Source organism: Dipteris shenzhenensis, chromosome 15 (assembly GCF_047967505.1).
Source record: "Dipteris shenzhenensis isolate YYH24624 ecotype China chromosome 15, Dip_SZ_1.0, whole genome shotgun sequence".
NCBI lineage: Eukaryota > Viridiplantae > Streptophyta > Polypodiopsida > Gleicheniales > Dipteridaceae > Dipteris > Dipteris shenzhenensis.
Window position 1 is genome coordinate 33,496,448 of NC_141610.1, and position 19,143 is coordinate 33,515,590.

The 19,143-nt window shown below is 44.0% G+C and overlaps 1 protein-coding gene across 1 annotated transcript; it reads right to left on the reverse strand.

The window, feature by feature from the left end:
- Nucleotides 1-4,060: 4,060 nt before the first annotated feature.
- On the reverse strand, nt 4,061-14,974 carry SWC2 (DNA binding protein SWC2). Its single transcript, XM_087385806.1, has 11 exons — nt 14,790-14,974; nt 14,562-14,631; nt 14,402-14,473; nt 14,270-14,313; nt 13,781-14,087; nt 13,437-13,512; nt 5,745-5,864; nt 5,507-5,575; nt 5,371-5,416; nt 4,929-4,994; nt 4,061-4,837 (listed from the first exon to the last, which is right to left on the reverse strand). Exons 1-11 carry the CDS (start codon nt 14,846-14,848, stop codon nt 4,177-4,179), a joined length of 1,590 nt encoding a protein of 529 aa, XP_087241932.1. The 5' UTR covers nt 14,849-14,974; the 3' UTR covers nt 4,061-4,176.
- Nucleotides 14,975-19,143: the final 4,169 nt, after the last annotated feature.

Sequence of the window (19,143 nt, forward strand, 5' to 3'; positions counted from 1 at the left end):
CGACGCAACATGCATTGCAAACTTTTCCAAGAAACTATAGCTTACGAATCCCAATTACCATATTCTGATTTCTTAGCTGCATCAAGCTTTTGAAAGTGACATGCCTATATTTCTTATGCCATATTGCAGAAAGTAGCATTGGTTGTTGCTGAGCTGACATGGCATGCAAATCTAGAAGTGAAGCTAGCATTCTGAACAAGCGTCCTTCTTTGACTGCTTTTCCTACTAGTTGATATCCTCTGGATTTGTCTCTGATCATGCATTCATCTCCATCAAAGATGACTTGATAGTTGTGTTGTGTCATTTGCCCAATTGACAAGAGGTCTTTGCTGAGCTTGGGAACATAGAGTACATCTTTCACCAATCCTTTCATACCAATGAAATTGTTCATAGGGACAATTCCTTTTCCTTGAACTAGATTCGATGTGTTACCTGCAGTGTAGATAACGCTCTTCTGCCCTTCTAATGGTTTCATCTCTGGAACCATTCCTAATGCTTTGTCATGTGAGATGATGCGCCGTTGTCGATGTACCAAGGATCCTGATCTACTTGATCAGATTGATAATTGCATTTCCCTTTTGAATTGCAATGAATGTCAAGATACACTGTATCAGTCTTCTGCATATCCTCACTTGCAAGAAACATATTCTGAGATTCATTGGCATAATGACTGTGACTTGAATGTCCACCGCGATGATTTTTTCTTCCATGGAAATTCCCTTGATTGATGTGCTAGACTGACCTCCTTGGTTGCACTTCTTCTTGCGGCAACATGTTTCATTGTGTCCAAACTTTGTAATAGTAATTGCATTGAATGTTTGACAAGTTGGTGGATGCATTCCTTCGTCGTTGAAATCTTCCTCGATTGGAATGATTGCCTCTTGGATGATGTTGATGCTGATGCTGATGCTGCTATGGCGGATGCTGACTTTGATGTTGATGATGACCACTTTTCTGAGATGCTCTACCTCTGCCTCTGCCTTTGCTTCTATCTGAAGCTATGAATGCTTGATCATTGGAATGACCTTCGAGTGCTAAGTTCTTCACCAAGTTCCATTGTTGGAATTTGCTGTTGAATGGCAATACTCTGGATTAGATTCTTGTCTCTCTCTCTTAGTCCATTCAGGATGACTTGAACCATTTCTGCGAGATTCATAGTCTCTCTTGCCGTTGCGAGTTGATTGTTATAATCCTTGATTCTAAGTACATAAGCATGACCAATTTCATTGATGTTGCGGAAACTTTGTTTGAATTGGTTTCTCAATGTGAGAATCCTAGATGTGTTCTTGGACTCATAAAGAGATGGGGACATATCCCATGCTTCTTTGGAGTCTTCAATGTGTTGAGTTGTCCAAGCATGACATCTTGTATATTCTGTTTGATCAAATGATATGCATATTTGTCTTTCTTGTCCCATTTTGTCTGTGCTCGAGCAATGGCAGGATCTACTGCAGATGTGGACACTGTTGGTGCAAGTGTAGATCCTTCTGCTTGTGTTGCAGCAATGGTGGGAGCTGGTACCGGTTGTGTAGACCCATCGACATACTCCCATTTGTCTTCAAGTACAAGAATAGTCTCCATTCAGTATTTCCATGTGCCGTAATTTGAGTTATCTAACATTGGCAGATGCCTCCAAATTGAGGTTGCTAGTAGTAGACATATGGCAAGATAGTGTCTGAATCAACTGCAAAACACTGTCTGTGTCAACTGAAATCTGAACTGTTAGTGAAGATAGAACTGAAATATATATATCAAATCTATTACAAGGCTTATGGCAAATGATGCTGGGAATAACAAAAGAGGCTTAACAAGGCTTGAAACAATGTGCATAGTGCCAGAAAATAGCCAATAGGCTTTAAAATGGTGGCATGTGAGTGTAAAGTCAAATGATGTGCAATCTACCCTCTAATCAATCGACCAATGCCTTTGAAAACTCTAAAGTCTGCTCACTGATGTGTGGAAGATCGAGCCACTATGTTCACATGCTATGACTGTCTGGCAAGAGGTGTGCCTATGACACACTGTGCTAAGGTGGCAGGTTTGTGCACATGCAAGGTGCCAAGTGTGCCACTGAAGGGATAACTATGCTTGGGTGCCACATGGCTTGATGATGTGGCACAATGCTGATTGGTGATGATGTGGCAAGATAGCGAGTGATGTGACAAATGGTTAAGATATGCTGATGTGGCAAACGTACCACTTGTTAGATAAGGGTGTGCCACATGTCAATCAATTTGCCACCCTTGGTGGGATAATGTTCTCGGGTGGGGTTTAAAACTGCCACGTGTCCAACCCCTTTGGAGTAGGTTGGACGGAATCTTTGGGGGTGCCGTCGGAATCTCCTCACGGCCGACTCACGGCCGATTATTCCGTTGTTGAACGCGTGTGTCGTTGCTTGCTCGGCGGGCTCGTTTGCAGGAGCCGTTTGCTTCGTTGATGACAGTCCGTGAGGCTTGCTTGAGGCTTCGAGGTCGTCTGGTGCTACTTGAGCGTTCTGGCTTGCTGTTACTGCGTTTGGAGATGCTGGCTCGCTGTGGATCAATGGCTAGAGGAAGGGGCTGCGGTTGAAAGCTCATTGTAGGCGTAGCTAGTCGCCTATGCTTGAATGGCACTGTAGATGCTTTAGATCCCCGTCTGCAGAGGTATGGTCACTACCGTGGAGAGTCGCCTGTGCGTGAGATCGTTGGGAGCGGCGTTGTGACGTTTGGAGCGTGCTGCTTGTACGCTCGTCGTTGTAGGACAGCACTTTGGAGATTGTGAGCTGCGTGAAGGTGTTTAGGAGGGCCGCTTTGAGTTGCCGCCTCTGGAGCTTGCAGGAGTTGGTTGTTGAAAGCTGGAGTAGAGCGTTGCTTTGCGCTTGGACGTGCGGGGTGGAGGAGATGAAGCGGCTCGTCAATGAGTCGTCAAGAGACTTACAAGGCATCGTGTCTGCTATGGACGTGGAGAAGTCGGCCGTCGAGGTCGTTCTCCGTAGATAGTCGTCGATGGAGGCTGCAAGCCACTCGTCTGCAGCTTGGCTAGGTGTTTGGAGAGCCGGGCTACAAGTCTTTGCTGTGAGGAGCTTCGTTGCAGGAGCAGTTATGGGAGAGTCGCTGAGCACTAGGCTTAGTCGGTGTTGCTGGCAGGAGGGCTGTTGATGCAGCCCGTGTGAGGGCAGGATGCTGAGGCTGGTCGCAGGTAGGAGCTTTAGAAGAGCCGCTTTGTAGGGCTGGCTGTAGAGTCGTAGGAGTCCTTGAACTCCGCCTTGCAGCAGACCTGGAGCTGTAGGGCTTTGTAGCCTCTTAAAAAACAGAACTTCTCTGGAGGGTGTACTTCCTATGTCTCTCAATACTCAAGCAGCATGAGCTCTCTCGCTCTCAATGCAACAGATATCTCCCAATCTCTCTCAGAGAACAAAATGGGAGGGAATTCTCACTCACAATGAAGAAAGCTATCCTTTCTCTCTCCAACATACAATGGAAGTCAGTCTCTCTCTCTCTCTCTCTCTCTCTCTCTCTCTCTCTCTCTCTCACGAAGTAGAAATGAATGAACAACTCAAAGAATCTCTCTCAAATAGAGATGAACGGAATGATGGTGTAGCATAGGAAGGCCCAGCTCTCAAGTGCAAAAAACATCTTGTATCAGAAGCCTTGCACATTGATGAAGCACAATCATCATAATACAAGGACCAGTCTCTCAGTTCCACAAAAGTTTGCATGCCAACTCAAGGCTCTACTTGATCATTCATCTATAAAACCTGAAGGTTCCTTCTACTTTTTCTCCATTATGTCTCTTGTGTACTAACAGACATCAATTTGGCCTTTTTGGCAAAAACTTGGAAGGTTTTTTTATCGACCAGTGTCTTGCAGCCTGAGATTTGTCCAACCAACGGAAGTTTACTGGATTGTTGAAAAGATATCCCCAGATAGTAAAAACAACAGCAAGCTACAAGGGATTCGTAAAAGGATAAAGAAAATGCATCATTTTGCTGATTGAATGTTCAGACGTGTGACAATATGCGAAAATGAGATCATAGATTAGAACCTAAAATCGATTGTATACATTAATCTTGTTCCAAAAGCCAGCTTAAAAACCCAAAATGAGGGTAATGTCAAGCTGTGACAAAAGCACAATATGATTTCATTGTCATCCCAGACTCTAGGTTCTTGAATAAATGAGTAAGCCTCAACACCACCATCAAAGGAGCTCACTTGTGCCCAGGTTGGGCATTGGGAGCACATCCAATGGAATTGTTTCACTTGAAAGAGGGTTCTCCACATTAAGCTCGAGTTCTCTTAAATCCTGCCTTGTTATACCATGTTGCAAGGATAAAATAGGCCCAAAATTCAAGGATGTTAGGTCATCTAGCATATATTCATCTTGGCTAGGCTCCTCCCTTGGTGGGGGTATCTCCATCCAGAGAGGCATCTTCAAATTCTGAAGTTGGGAAGCTAGTGATTCATTCGATTCTGTTGGTGAAGGATGATTTCCTAGAGAATACAAGCCTTCCACTTGTGGTGTGGGTCGATGAACCGCTGGTCCCGCAGATCGTTCTTCGGATATTGGGTATGCACTCAAAGGTGATTGAGATGGCAACATATCTACTACCTGTGCAATCGGCAACGGCGACTCCCTCAGCGAATGGGACATTACAAATTCCTCTTTTCCATCAAACGGTAAGGGGCCTCTTTCCATTCTGCTATGTATCTCATGTGGGTACCCAAAGGATGCAGCGTTCAATTTATATCTTCTGGCTTTTGTGACAACAGCATGACCGGAGATTGACCTTCCAGACCTTGCTTTCTTCCAATGGGCTTTTGAGATATTTCTTTGACTATAATCTTCTTCTTGATGCACTCTGGACAAGCAAGCAGCGTATCATAAATTAGTGAAAAGATTGCCTTAAATTGAAAAAAAAAATAATCTGAAATGAGCTAGCAGCTGCGTACTTCTCTCTTATTACTTTGAAAGCTTCCTTTGTCCCATATGGCAACCCAGTCAGCGGATCAACATACCTGAAACACATACGAAGATTTCTGTTAGTTTGACAGAGAATTATATCCATTAGGTAAACCCGTCTTTGCCACTGGGCATCTTCACACAAGATGGCCTCAGGTCAGAATGCTAATTGAAGCATCTAAAAAGGTGGTGTAGATAGCCCGTCACGTCAACAATTTGCCTCCCTCCGAATACTCAGTAAACGCGTCCTTAACACTCCACTCACACAAGCCTATGCTCCAACTACCCTCAAGTCCATACACAAATTCTAAAAAGGAAGTTTTGCAAAGCATCTTCTGACACCTTTACACATTGATGAACATTGAAAAGTATGCAGGCATCTCTTTAATGCACATAATGGAAGCTAAACAACAATGTCTCAAACTTACATACTTGACAGGCAGCCCAGTTACCACACACTCCTGTGCTTTCCTTAAACCTGCAGACGAGCACATTTTGCACTGCATCAATGCATCAAATAAACAAGGTGATGACCAAATATACCCGGTATAACAAGATAACTTCTTACAAGGTTTTGCCTGCCCAAATAACTCTTCAGACTTTTCAGCAGATCCCATGAACTCGAGAAAGTTCTTGCCTGCAATAATAAATCTCAGCATCTGGCAACTTTTAATTCATTGTAATTCTCTTCAATTCAAATGTATATCCCGACCTAGAAAAAATCAATGCAAGCAGGACACAAAGCATCAAGTATTCTTTTAAATCTAAGGAGTCAAGTATAAATTCACAAAGGCAAGGACACTGACCATCTCTTGAATGAAACCGTATCAGTGGTCCATTGTATACCGTCTTATGAACAATTGCTTTCTGTTTCACCTCCTCCTCATGTGCCAGCATTTTCTCCAAATTTTGGCGATTCAATATCTCTGACAAAAAAGGGCTGTTACTTCAAAGCAAATACTAGAACACCGAAAGCATAAAGTGCAATGCTTAGTTTCTTTTGCTCAGCCTTTCATCTCATCCCGCATTCATTCTAAAGGCCAATACCATTTTATGAATGCTCAGAATCAGGCCATACCTGTGGCCATATTCATGCCACCTTTACGTGCCCAATTATGACAACAACATTGCTGCAATCAAAGGTTAGTTCAGAAAGTGCCATGAGGCCTCAGCATGACACAAGGCTCTTTGAAATAATCATAAGTCTCCATATATAGGGGCTGAATGCCCCCCAAGACAGCTGACTGGTCCAAGAGTTAGGACGACCCTGCTGCAGACTGCCCGTCCAGTCTATCAGCCACCTGACTGACGGAACTGTCGTGCCAACCTAGCCTAGCCCTCTGCTGACCTGCCATGTGAACAGGTCTGCTGCCTGTTTCCTGCCCTTGCAGCTTGGGCTGCTTTGCAGATAGATATCCATGTGGGAGCAAGGTGCAAGGAGCTTCGATGCTCCTCGAGCTCCCTCACGATGAAGGCCAGGAGTGTTGTGACATGGGAACGGGTCTCAGATGCAAATTGCCACAGCTTCCCCTGCCATCTTTCTGTGAAATTTCGCTCTCCTGCCCCTGCCTTCCACATCATAAAGGCATCAATAAAATTCAGAGAGTAGAGGATAAGTTTCCTCTGTGTGTGGTACTTGCAGGATTTGAAAAGGTTGCCGAGGCATGATATTGCTAGGTGAAGTTAAAGGCTTGATGTTTTTTATGACAGCGATGTGGCACGTTCCACAATGATTGAAATGGCTAGCTGCACATGCAGTTGGAGTGTCACTCTTGTCCCTTCAGAGCTGCTACATACTCATAAAGGTGGACCTATCTGCCACAGTACGGAATTTCACCGCCATAAGCCTCGTCGGTGCATCAGCCTTGCCCACTCTCCAAGCTGTCTCAAAGGTGAGATTGACCCCCATCTTCATGATCAATGCTTTGGCATCTGCCAATATAGTATCTCCCACTACTAGGCCTCTAACGAGAACATTTAATGCTTTACTATTTCTTCTCTTCTCCTCTAGAGCATCAGAACTGAATTCCTCTTTTAGGGCTGATGTGCCCTTCCTAACTACATCTCCCTTCCCTATATTTATTTGTTTAAAGAATTTATCATGCTTCCCTTGTATGTGACATGCAGGGCAGCCATATCTTTCTTGAGTTTCCTTCCTCTGTTTTGAGTGTCTTCAGCTCCTCATTGAAAGGTGGCTGATTCTCTCCTTCCTCAAGTTGAGTACGTGTCTTCAATATATCATATTCTGCTTTGAGGCTGGCAACTTGAGTTTCCAACTCCTTTATCAGTAGGGCATGATGGCTGGTCTTAGCATCTACCATTCGGGTCATTTCTTCTGCATCTTACCTAGTTGGATCCCCATTTGTATCTGCATCTTTGTTTTCCATTTTTCTATTTACCCCTCCATGGAGGCATGCAGTCCACGCATGATTGCATCCAACATCGGATTCTTTGCTTTCCCGTATTTTCTTCTGCAAGTTTTCAATATCGTTGCCTTGCATCTTGGAGGCTCTCTTCATCGTATTTAGACTGTTAGAAACATGGTGGAGAGACAGGGAGAAAAGGTTAGGGTGTGAGGAAATGATACATGAATGAAAACATAATGAAAGGCTATCATATTCATAATCATGAGAAATACAAGCCTTATATAGGCTACTCACTCACACACTAGCAGCTAGTGCATATGGGATAAGTCCCATAATGACACGTGGTACTCACACATGACTCACACATGAACTAGTACTAGTTCATCTAGTGCTACACACTAACACATCACATCACCACACTCTTTGGCTATGATATCTCCAACACCCCCCTTCAAAGCAAAGAGTGTGAGACCCAACACACAAGAGTAGACCAATCCCCCCTCCACCGCACTACTACAAAGAGCAAGTCCAACTATCCAACACCTCCCGTGTGATAGCGACTTATCAGTCAGCTTGCGACCGGCAAGTACAAACCATCACTCGTCACCCCCCCTTACTCAACTGGGTGGTCAATACCATCAAACCGAAGTAAAAGACAGTACATTCATTTTTGGGAGACAACCCAGGGCAGAGTACCTCTTATTGACTCCAAATACATTCAGTTTAGAGGGACAACTCAAGGCTAAGAACCTTATTTGACTCAACACAAACACACATAGAACTAAGCATCTTCCTCCTCAGAGAGGAATAGATCATGCAACACAGGAGATGAAGCTTCCTGCTCAAGTCCAAAAGATGTAGCATAAATATTCTTGAGCTTGTCCAGGTTCTCGTTGGCTGAAGTACTGAGATCAAGTTGATGAAGTAGTTCGTCAGCCAACTTCACACTAATAAACGCCATGTTGTCATTATGCTCATCCCTAGTTGGGAGTGGTGCTGATGAGTCTTCACCACGAGGACGATGCTCCATAGTATCAAACTGAGGTAACAAAACCAGCAGGCTGAAATGGATAACCAGCAAATGAAGAGGCTGGTCTAGGGCTCTGAAATGGATGAGCAACCTTCACAAATGCAAGAAAGTTGAAGAAAGGCAGCTAGTCGATGACCTTGGAGGCCCCACGTATGCAAGAGGATAGAAATAGAGGCCTAGTGGTGCTCCAAATGTGAACCAGAATTAGAAAGCAACAGGTGTATGCCCTGAAATGCAGAAATAAACCACAAGGTGAGCACTTGTGAGCGTGATAACTGCCCAAGGTCTGAAACCCTAAAAACGGCTCACCAGGACAATCCGAAGTGCAAAAACAGGTCAACAATGTGAAAGGCGACTCCCTAGAACAGCTTCGAATGCTGTAGCACGTCTCTGATGCAAAAAACGGCTGATGTAGATGTGCTAGAGGCCGAGGAACTGCTCGAAAATGATTCTGCTTCTGCAACCGCAACCCTAGAACACCTTGAAAATGCACGAAGGAGCTCCAAAACTGGTCGAAAATGCCTCCAACTAGGTCGAAAATCTGCAACCAACGCACGTGGATGGGCTGAACAGGCATGAAGATGCTCTGAAATGACTCAAATTTCCACACATGCCGCTCCTAACAGACCCGAACAAAGGCTGCTATGCAGCAGCAGCCTCTAAATGGCTCGAAGGTGCCAAAATGACCTCGAACTTCTGCAAATGATGTGCATAGATGGTTGGCTCTGCTGCAGCAACTCAGAAAGGCTGATTTTTAGCAACGAAAACCTTCACACGTGCTATCAAGCCTTGAAAACTGTGCCAACCTGCAAGGAATAGGCCGCCTGAGGCGGAAATCAGGCAGATATGCAGAAATCCTAATCGGGTATGAGGAGCTGAAAGGAGGCGGCAGCTAGAAACGAATTAGGGTTAGGGAGATGATGACATGGCAAGGCAGCTATGGCAAGATTGACCTGCTCTGATACCATGTTAGAAACATGGTGGAATATCAAACTATTTCAGCTCATATTACAAAGATTACTGATATTCGAGAGGAGCTTGCAGCTATTCATTAGGATATAGAAGACAAGAAATCGGTCTCTATCACCCTTAATAGTGTGGCACCCTCATATGATACGTTTGTTACTTCCTTGACTATTATACTTAGGGCTGCTCCACTCAGTTTTGAGGAGTTAGTTGGCTTGCTCTTACAAGAAGAAATGCGGACTTCCAATTCAGCCCATTCGAGTGAGCAGGCATTTGCCACTCATGGAAAGGGTAAATTTCAGATAACGACCACCATGCTTATCAGCCCAAGAAGGAGGGGAATGCAAACACAAATGCAGGGAATGCAAATAAAGGTGCAAAGGTGAAGAAAGGCAAATGCAATTATTGCAAGAAACCTGGTCACTACATTGCAGAGTGCCAAAAAAGGATTGCCAATCAGAAAAAGAGGCAAGGCACAAGTAGTAATTATGTGGCACCAGCTGAAAATGCCAATGCTTCACCATCTCATGCAAATTTTGCACAAGAGGGAATCGATTATGTGTTTACTGCATTTCAGGACAGCTTTGGTGCCAGGGGGGATTTAGTTGCACATGATGCTTCTCTTGCTTCATCTGAGGATTCTTCGTTTGCTGCCATAGATACTTGGTATCTAGATAGTGGTGCATCAAAACACATGACTCACAGGAAAGAGTGGTTTGAAGAAATCAAACCTGTACATCATAGACATGTTACTCAGGACATCACAGGAGTGGGAGATGTTCCCATCCTTCTAGATTCAGGAAAGAAACAGTATATCCTTGATGTCTGGTATGTTTCCGACTTCAGGAAAAACTTTGTTTCCGTTATAGCTCACGATCAACACATGCTTGTGGAATTCCAAGATGATCAATGCAGGAACAAGGATCCAAAGAAAGGGTATGAGATTGTGGCTACAGGTTCTTATGAGGCCAGCATGGGTCTTTACCAGCTTGATGCTCAGCCCTATAATCAGCATGCTATGGCTATCTATTCTACTACTCAAGGTGATTTATGGCATGCCAGGTTTGGTCATGCACATCACAGAGCTTTGGCATATTTGCATAATCATCATAATATGGTTGAAAGATTGCCAAAATTACAGCAGCCCGCTCAAGAGGTGTGTGAAGCTTGTGCTTTGGAAAGTTGCATCGCCTACCGTTCCAAAAGGATGGTCCAGGTTCAGTAAGAGCACAACGGGTCTTGCAGATTGTGCATAGTGATGTTTGTGGACCAATGAATGTCACAACCCATAGAGGGTATTGGTACTTTGTCACATTCATTGATGATTATTCAAGGTTCACTTGGCTCCTTCTCATGAAAAGCAAATCGGAAGTGTTCAACTGGTTTAAGGAGTTCAATACGTGTATTTGCAGACATGTGGGCAATGGGAGCAATAATGGCAGAGCTTTTCAATCTTCGGCCCCTTTTCCCGGGTGAAAGGTAGCTATCGTTTCTTCTTTGTTGAGTATGTAAGTATGCTAGACATGCATTTGTGGCCTCTGATTAAGTGGCTGGATTTTCAGCGAGCTAGATGAAATTTACAAGATTTGCATTGTGATCGGCACACCAAATCATCAGACATGGCCTCAAGGCATGGAACATTGGCTAACAACCAAACTAATTCTAGAGTTGGAACACTTAATTCTGACAATGAGGGAGAGTATACTTCACATACTTTTGAAGGGTACTTGAAAGCGCATGGGATAAAGCATCACAAAACAGTGCCATACACGCCTCAGCATAATCCGATTGCAAAGAGAAAGAATAGGACTCTCATGGAGATGACACAGTGTATGCTGAAATTTAAGACAATGTCAAAAGCATTTTGGGGTGAAGCAATTGTTACAACCACATATATTCAGAATCGCTGCCCTACACAAGCATTGGTTGACAGGACGCCTTTTGAGGCATTTTATGGGTACAAGCCCAAGGTGAATCACTTCAGAGTGTTCGGGTCTGTTGCATATGCTTTAGTACCGGCTGAAAATCGATCCAAGCTTGATGAATAAAAGTATAAAATGCATCTTTGTGGGGTATAGCACTGAAAGCCAAGGCTTTAGGCTTTATGATCCAGCCACAAGGAAAGTAATCATAAGCAGGGATGTTTTGTTTGCAAAGCATGATAGCATGCAGCCCAGCAGTGAGGAGTTACCTCCATATGATGATACACCTTTGGACATCACACTTTGAGGATGATGCTGATTTGGGTTCTCCAGTTGATGTTCCCTCTACCTATCAGACTCCAGCAGGGTTGCCACATGTTGAGGGTTCTTTTCCCTCAAATGTTTCAGATTTGCAGCCAGCTCATGGGGAGGGACAGCCCAATATTTCGAAGCATTAACAGTGCCGTGCAAAGGATGTTACTCCAGATGCTATTCCCAGCGGGACAGCTGAGAATTCAGTTCCTAGATGGGCTAAGTTGACACTTGCAAATGCTAAAGATCAGCCTATATTGGCAAGAACCAGGGCCAGCATTCAAAATGCTAAGGAGTAGGTGAATTTTGCTATCATGACCCAAGCGATGGAAGCTGAAACTGAGCCTCATCGCTTTGAGGATGTGCAAGGCAATCCACCATGGCAGAAAGCCATAGAAGCTGAGATTAGATCCATTCAAAAGAATGCTACATGGGACATGGTTGATGCGCCCATTGGCAAGAATGTGGTTGGCACAAAATGGATCTACAAAATCAAGTACCACGCTGATGGTACAGTTAAGAAGTTTAGTTGCCAAGGGCTATGCAAAAGAAGAGGGGATAGATTATGAGGAAACTTTTGCTCCAGTGGCCAAGACCACCACCATTCGCTCTATCATCTCTCGTGCTGCGTTTTATGGATGGTCGGTGTACCAGATGGATGTCAAGACCGCCTTCCTCAATGGGGATCTTAAGGAGGAGGTTTATGAAAATTGGAAAAGTAAAGTTCAATGATAAGATCTAATATTCTATAAATATTTTAATAATTCATGCATGTCTATGTAATGTATAATGCATTCATCAATTAGAATCACAAAGACATGTTGTTTCTCCTATAAGAAACGATCTATCAAAACAAAATATTGCTCACATTTCACCATGAAATATTTACAAACCATAAATAAAATGATAGTGGCAAGCCTAGCAGTGGCAAGCCCAAGACAGATGAGTTTGGAGATGAAGTGAACACTTCCAGTAAGAAGAGGAAGTAGAAGAAGTGCTTCTATTGTGATGACCCACGTCATTTTGCGAAGGATTGCAGAAAGAAGAATGCAAATCAAAAGAACAAGGAGTCCGACTCATTTTAAGATGGTGAAACCAAAGCTAAAGCTAATGTGGTAATCGGGGAGCTGTTCTTGGTGACATCTCCATGTGTTATTGAGGTCAGATATGCAAACCTAGAAGTCACAATGAAGATGTATGATATTGAGATGTGGGCCGACAGGGAATCAGATTGGGATTTCATTTCTCAAGATGGTTCTTTTGTTGCGGACCTTGCCAGAGGGAAGGGGAGGACAAGTTGAAATAGACCCTGAGAGCATGGTGCCTGGAAGAGTTTAGGTTGTTCACTCATTATGAGGGGGACAATTGGAAGATGGTGGCATCTGGATTCCTCGAGTTCGAAGGCGGGAACGTGACGCATGCCACGGAAAGCGACCAAAGTGCGCACAATGGAGGTCCAACCCATCTCGGCCCTCCTAAAAGGAGGCCGCCCGAGACGTGGCCATAGCTCTTCGGATACAGAGGGTGAGGAGACCACGACCTCTGGCAACCACAGCGGGAGACAGCCCGACGGATGTAGATCCGGGATATCTTTGCAGTGTGAGTCTCAGCTTCTAAAATTTTGAGATACTTAGCATATCACTCAGCAATGGCATTAGCACGCCCTTTGCTACAGCCCTCTATGGCTTGTATGAGTTTCCTTCCATTTGATGTATTTTCTCCCATAGGCCCGTGAGACCTCCCAGGGATAATAATACATCTTTCTTTCTTTCTCTCTCTCTCTATGTGCACACATACACACACGTGAGCACACGCACACACACAGAGCACGTCAATATATTACTGAAACAACGAGATAGCCCCAAGTGGGCACGTTATACTTTCAAGCCCTTTGAGTCGTACCTGTTTGAGCAGCTTCCAAAAGCATGTCCTCTTGTGTTATTCGTCTCTCTTCTCCCTCTCGCTTTTTTTTAACAGGCTGTATAAGGCCAGCAAAAAAGACAGTTATCTAATAACATCATGACGTGAGAAGATGTACGTGGATCTTTATAAGCCACTCTCTAGGAATGAATTCATGACTACACATTCATAATTCATTGCAGAAATCATAAGACAACTCTTAGAAATGTAAGATAACAACGTCTATTTGCTTATAAGATCAGATATAATTGTAAAGTGACACCGATTTGTTCTTCAAAAAAGATTTTGGTGCACGAATTGAGCTGTCATTCCTCAAGCCTACTTGCCTTTATAGTGGCTTGCATAGCAGCTCGCAGAGCATCCCTTTCAGCCTGCCTCACAATAACAGCAGTCCTGGTGGATTTTCTTACAATCCGTTCCCCTTCTAAATCGACAGAAACCTCATGTGACTCATTAGGCTCCTCTGACTGCTTGGCAGGCTTGGAAGTTGGCTTGGAATCATCTGAATCCATGGCTGCTGCAACAGCTGCCTCAATAACTGCAATCCCCTTTGTTTTAGGAGTTGAGGATTTCATTTTGTCTTTAGGTGTCTTCCTTCCGGGAGGGAACATCTTTTTCTTTTTTACTCGAAACCTGATGATCATTGCAAAAAGCATACAAACCAGACGTTTAACTTGGTTTGATTTCTAAGTTTAAATGCACGTGTTTAGCATGTAATATTATCTTATAGAACACGATACACATTCGTTTGAGGAATAATCTTGACATTTTGAGTGTAAAGTGATAAGCGTTACTAGTGCTGAACGGAAAAGTACCTTTCCTCGTCTTCTTCTGGTGCTTCATCTTCGATGTTTGTTTCCTGAGGACACAAAAAACGAGTTTCAGAACCCAAAAAGAGATTGATCACCTCGTATACCAAACCGTATGAATTTGAGCAAAAGACTCACATCTTCGTCAAAGTCACTGTCAAATACATCAACGTCCTCTTCCTCGGCCTCGTACTCGATATCTTCAGCTTCCTGAGACAATTTTTAGAAATGTCAGTGAAACACAGCAAAGACCACCAGGTTGCAGTAGATCATAGAGTCCCTGAAACAAAATTATTACTTCTTTGAACGCATCCTGGCCCCAAAACTCTTCGTCAGCTTCTTCCTCGTCGTCAAGCAACTTTGTCATTCTGGCAGCAAGGCAAAAGTGATGTTACGAAGACCATGAGATGCGTACAGAGCAAGCTCAAATGCCCTGAATTGAGATTTTGCCATGGAGGCTAAATTTCGTAAGATTGATGTAGAAGTAAAAGGTGTTAAGAAAATGAAAGGGAGCTCTGAAGGTAACCTTTTGCCGCGAGTTGCTCGACTAGAGCGGTCGAGGGGGAGAACTGCGTCATCCGTCATGTTGAGACTGCAATTTCTTGAGCAAAACCGTTGGGGAGAGGTGCTCTGCTTATAAGTAAGCTCTGTATAGCTGCAGTAATAGGGCAAACCCCAGAATTCCTAAGCCTCTTCCTCTGAGGAGCACTGTCTACCGCAAGACCGACTTACAAAGTGCCACTCGGCTCTGCTTATATACGTTACGCCTATCCACGTGGCATCCACGTCAGCACATGTTTTAGACGTCCACCTTGGCAACGTTTTTTAGCACTCCCTCCTTAGGGCCTCTCCCCACTGATGAACGCACCCAAGCGGCCGTTACACCACCGGGCTCACATGCCGCATTCATGGTAGGTGTGCGCGAGTGGGCATATAGATCCCTGAGGTCGCTGGGGATTCGTTTTGTCACCAAGTTGGAAGGCATGCTGCCCATACGTTTGTTGGTGGGGCAGCCAATGGCATGCTCCCATATGCATGTTCTGATGCATCCCGTACCCTCCTCCTCTGCCCTATGCACCTTGCGTGCGGCCTAAATGGGCTATGGTAGATTTGCCGCCCCTTTCGAGAGACTTACCATAGCATTGGTAGATCTAGGCCCTTAAAGAGCGCAAATGCTCGTGCATCGTCTATTCCCATGAGAAGCTCTATATTTCATGATGGAGCATGGGTGGCTTGCCGCGAGGCTCTGACCAAGGCTACGAGCATATGCGCCCAGTTAAAGATGGGAAAATCTCCTCTACAAGCGAGAAGGGGATAAAGTTTGTAGAACCAATCAGATCACCATAACCTCAGTCTTTCATTTCATGGATTTGGCATGTATTTATAGGCGAAAGCCAATTTCATATGTCGTGTGAATGTTGGCTCAGTCTCGCTTGTAGGTGTTGGCATGTATGCTGTAAAACGTTGAGTTGCCATCCATAGTGGTTAGGAGAGCCCTCTTAGAGGTAGTGCTATAGTGGAGGATTAAATTTCCACATGTAATTTTTTGAAATAATCAACTAAGTTGTGTTTTTCAAATTGCCATTTATGAATATCATCCTACAAAAATTGCCTTTTAATAGCCCAATTCCCTTTAAAGAATCATTTGATTTCTCTTTGCATCCAAAAAAGCTTGCTTTACCACTATACTAGGAGGCAGTGCCCACGTGCACTTGTGCACTCTATTTATAATTCCCCAAGGAATGAAGGTATTTTGTTACGTGATGGATCCCAAAACATGAAACCCAGGGAATGAAGGTATTTTGTTACGTGATGGATCCCAAAACATAAAACCCACATAAAGGTGGAATTTGATCCTTTAGAAGGTAGTATGTAGTGATGGGTAATTTTGTTACATCTTATCCTCAATGTCCCTCCAAAAAATTCTCTCGAAACTTGCCACACATTGGTAGTATGGCTTCTTGAACCAGATTCCTAGAGAGCAATTTCACCTATGCTCAATCTACACTCTAGAGACCGAGTTATGTGCCTGAATATTACATTGTTTAGGTGCATTGATCTCTCAAGCCAAATTCACTAGAGATTCCATGCAACGAAAACCAAGAGGATTTTGAGTGGTCCAAAATATCTGCCTAGTGAGAGCAGTACCTTTGCTACTAACTTTTTGTGCCAATCTCTATCAACAAAAGTCAAATTTGCCTTGTTGTTATTAACTGCATATATCCCCACCATGTTTTTAAACTCAAGTCTCATCCCATCCCTTCCTTCTAGGTTAACAGATGCATACCTCATTTCCAAGCTTGGATCAAGATATCTTCCAGCTCAAATTCCTCTATTGATGATTCCATTTGGCCTACCAATGAACTATTTAATTATGAATGCAACCCGAGGGCAGAATGTTGAGATATCAAGCTCTACCCCCGATATATCTCCTGGATGACTATCATTTATGTCACCGCCTATGTTAGTTGTACTCGTGGTGTAGTTAGACTACCACGTATGTTTTTGGTTTGGATTCACATATGAACCACGTATTCTAGGGTTTGACATATAGGGTAATTCCCTCTTCTATTGTATTGTTGTTGTGTACAAAAGTGAAGAAAGGCTTCACCCTCCAACCTTGTGTCCTCTCTCTTTTGTGTGTTGTGAAGAAAGCTGAACTTGAGTCTCCTATCTCTCTCCCTTATTCTTTACATGGTATCAGAGCCTTGTTCGTGGTAAGGAGCTCAAGAAAGCAAGCCAAGTTTGTGGTGTCCTGGTAAGAGGACCAGTGTTGCTTTCCTATTTCGAGTTTGGGAGCAAATCTCTGCAGGTAGCACAGCCAGAAGTGCAGGAGTGCATTGTTTTAGATTGAGAGGCCCTTCGCGGTGTGGCCGTTTCGGGGCCCGTTTTGATTTGAGGCCGTTTCGGGGCCCATTTTGAAGGCGGAAGTTCTTCGCAGGCACTCAGAAAAAAGGCCCTGTTTTTCGCTGTGCGACCTGCGCGGCTAGTCGGTGGAAAGGTGCCACAGAAATTGCATCGTATGCCTGTGTGCAGAGATATTGGGAGTTGCAGATTTATGCCTGTTGCCTGTTGATGCAAAATCGTCACTAGGAAGTGACTGTGTGGTGAAATACCACTTTCGTCAGTGTTGCAGATCTGCCCCTGTGAGGCTTTTTGCAGAAGTTTTGCTATTTGCCCTTGTGAGGCATTTGCTGTGTTTACAGGTTGCTCTTGCAATTCGTGATTTGTAAAATGTCTGAGAATCTGTCTACCATTGTCAGTGAGAAGCTTGACAAGAACAACTTCCAAGCATGGAAGTTCAGGATGACAAACTTCCTTATGGGAAAGGGAGTTTGGGATTACATCAGTGGTGAAACTGCAGAACCAGTTTTGGGTACTACTCCCACTCCTGCTGAATTGAAGGCCTTTAAAGAATGGCATGAAAAAGCCAGAAAATGCCTGTATTGGCTGTCTGTTAGCATTTCAGATTCTATGATTGTGCATATACAGGATGTAGAGACGCCTAAGGAGGCATGGGATACATTGGTGAAGCTGTATAGCACAAATACCAAAGCACGAAAGATGCAACTAAAGCAGGAGTTGCACAATGTGCAAAGGAAAAATCTGAATATAAATGAGTATTCCTTGAAGGTGAAAGGCCTTGCAGATTCTCTTGCCTCCATTGGAGCACCTGTTGATGATGAGGACTTAGTGTCTGTGACCTTGAATGGTCTTGGGAAAGATTATGCACAGTTTCGGACATCCATTGGAGTCCGTGAAACATTTCCTGATTTTCAGGAACTTATTGCTCTCTTGCTGAGTGAAGAGCAAAGGAATGGTGGTTCAGCCACCTCAACTTCTCAAGAGACTGCTTTCTACTCGAATACAGGTAGAGGCAGGGGTAGAGGAAGAGGCCGTTTTGGTGGCCATGCAGGAAATCAGAACCAACAGCAACAACAGGAAAACCAGTCCTATGGAGGAGGACGTGGTAGTTCTAGAGGCCGGGGGAGCCAAAGAGGCCGTGGTTCATGGCAAAGGTGTTAAGAAACTGAATGAGACCGCCACTAAGCCTAGGGCTACATGAGATCAGTGTAACAATCATGGAGGATTGAACCATACAAGAAAATCCATAACGGGGAGACAACAACGTAGGCAACACTCAACCAATCTATTCCAATGCTTGATAAACAATACAATGATAGACCTCTTATATAGAGAGTCTCAAGGCATAAGCCTACTGTGTGGCATCCTCTGATCCACATCCAACTTGTGGTGACCAATGTCCCACATCCATTCATGTAGTCCACATCCTCTTGTGTGGCTACCATAATTCCCACAAACATACCCCTCTAGGGTACCAACACAATATCCCATCAATTGGACATTGCACATTTCAACACCCCTACTCAATGTACAATCATATGTGACCATCTCACCTCTCACCCCCAATGATTTGGCATTGCCAAACTCACTCTCTCAACACTCCCCCTCAATGACAAATTGGAGTGTTCAACAAATGTGTGTGCATGTGTCTAGCAACCTAGACACCTTATCATCCACTTTACACACCATGCTGTGCGGGCGGGACACCCAAGTGCTTTTTAGACACCCCATGTGTCAGGGAGAAGGAACCAACCCAAGTAGTACATCATCAATGTACACTCCTCTTGCACACCACAATCAAATATCTTTTTGAGCACCCGTAGGCTCGGGCAGAGGACCCTCATAAACATGGGTGAGAGAAAATTACATCCATTTTATGCCAACGCAAGGGCAGGGCACCCACAATAATCTCGGTCATGATACAACATATCCATGATTTGCCATACCAGCCAATGCTGCAGCATTTTTCCAAGGCGTAAGAAAATTAGAAAATTTTTCATGTACCATATAGCATA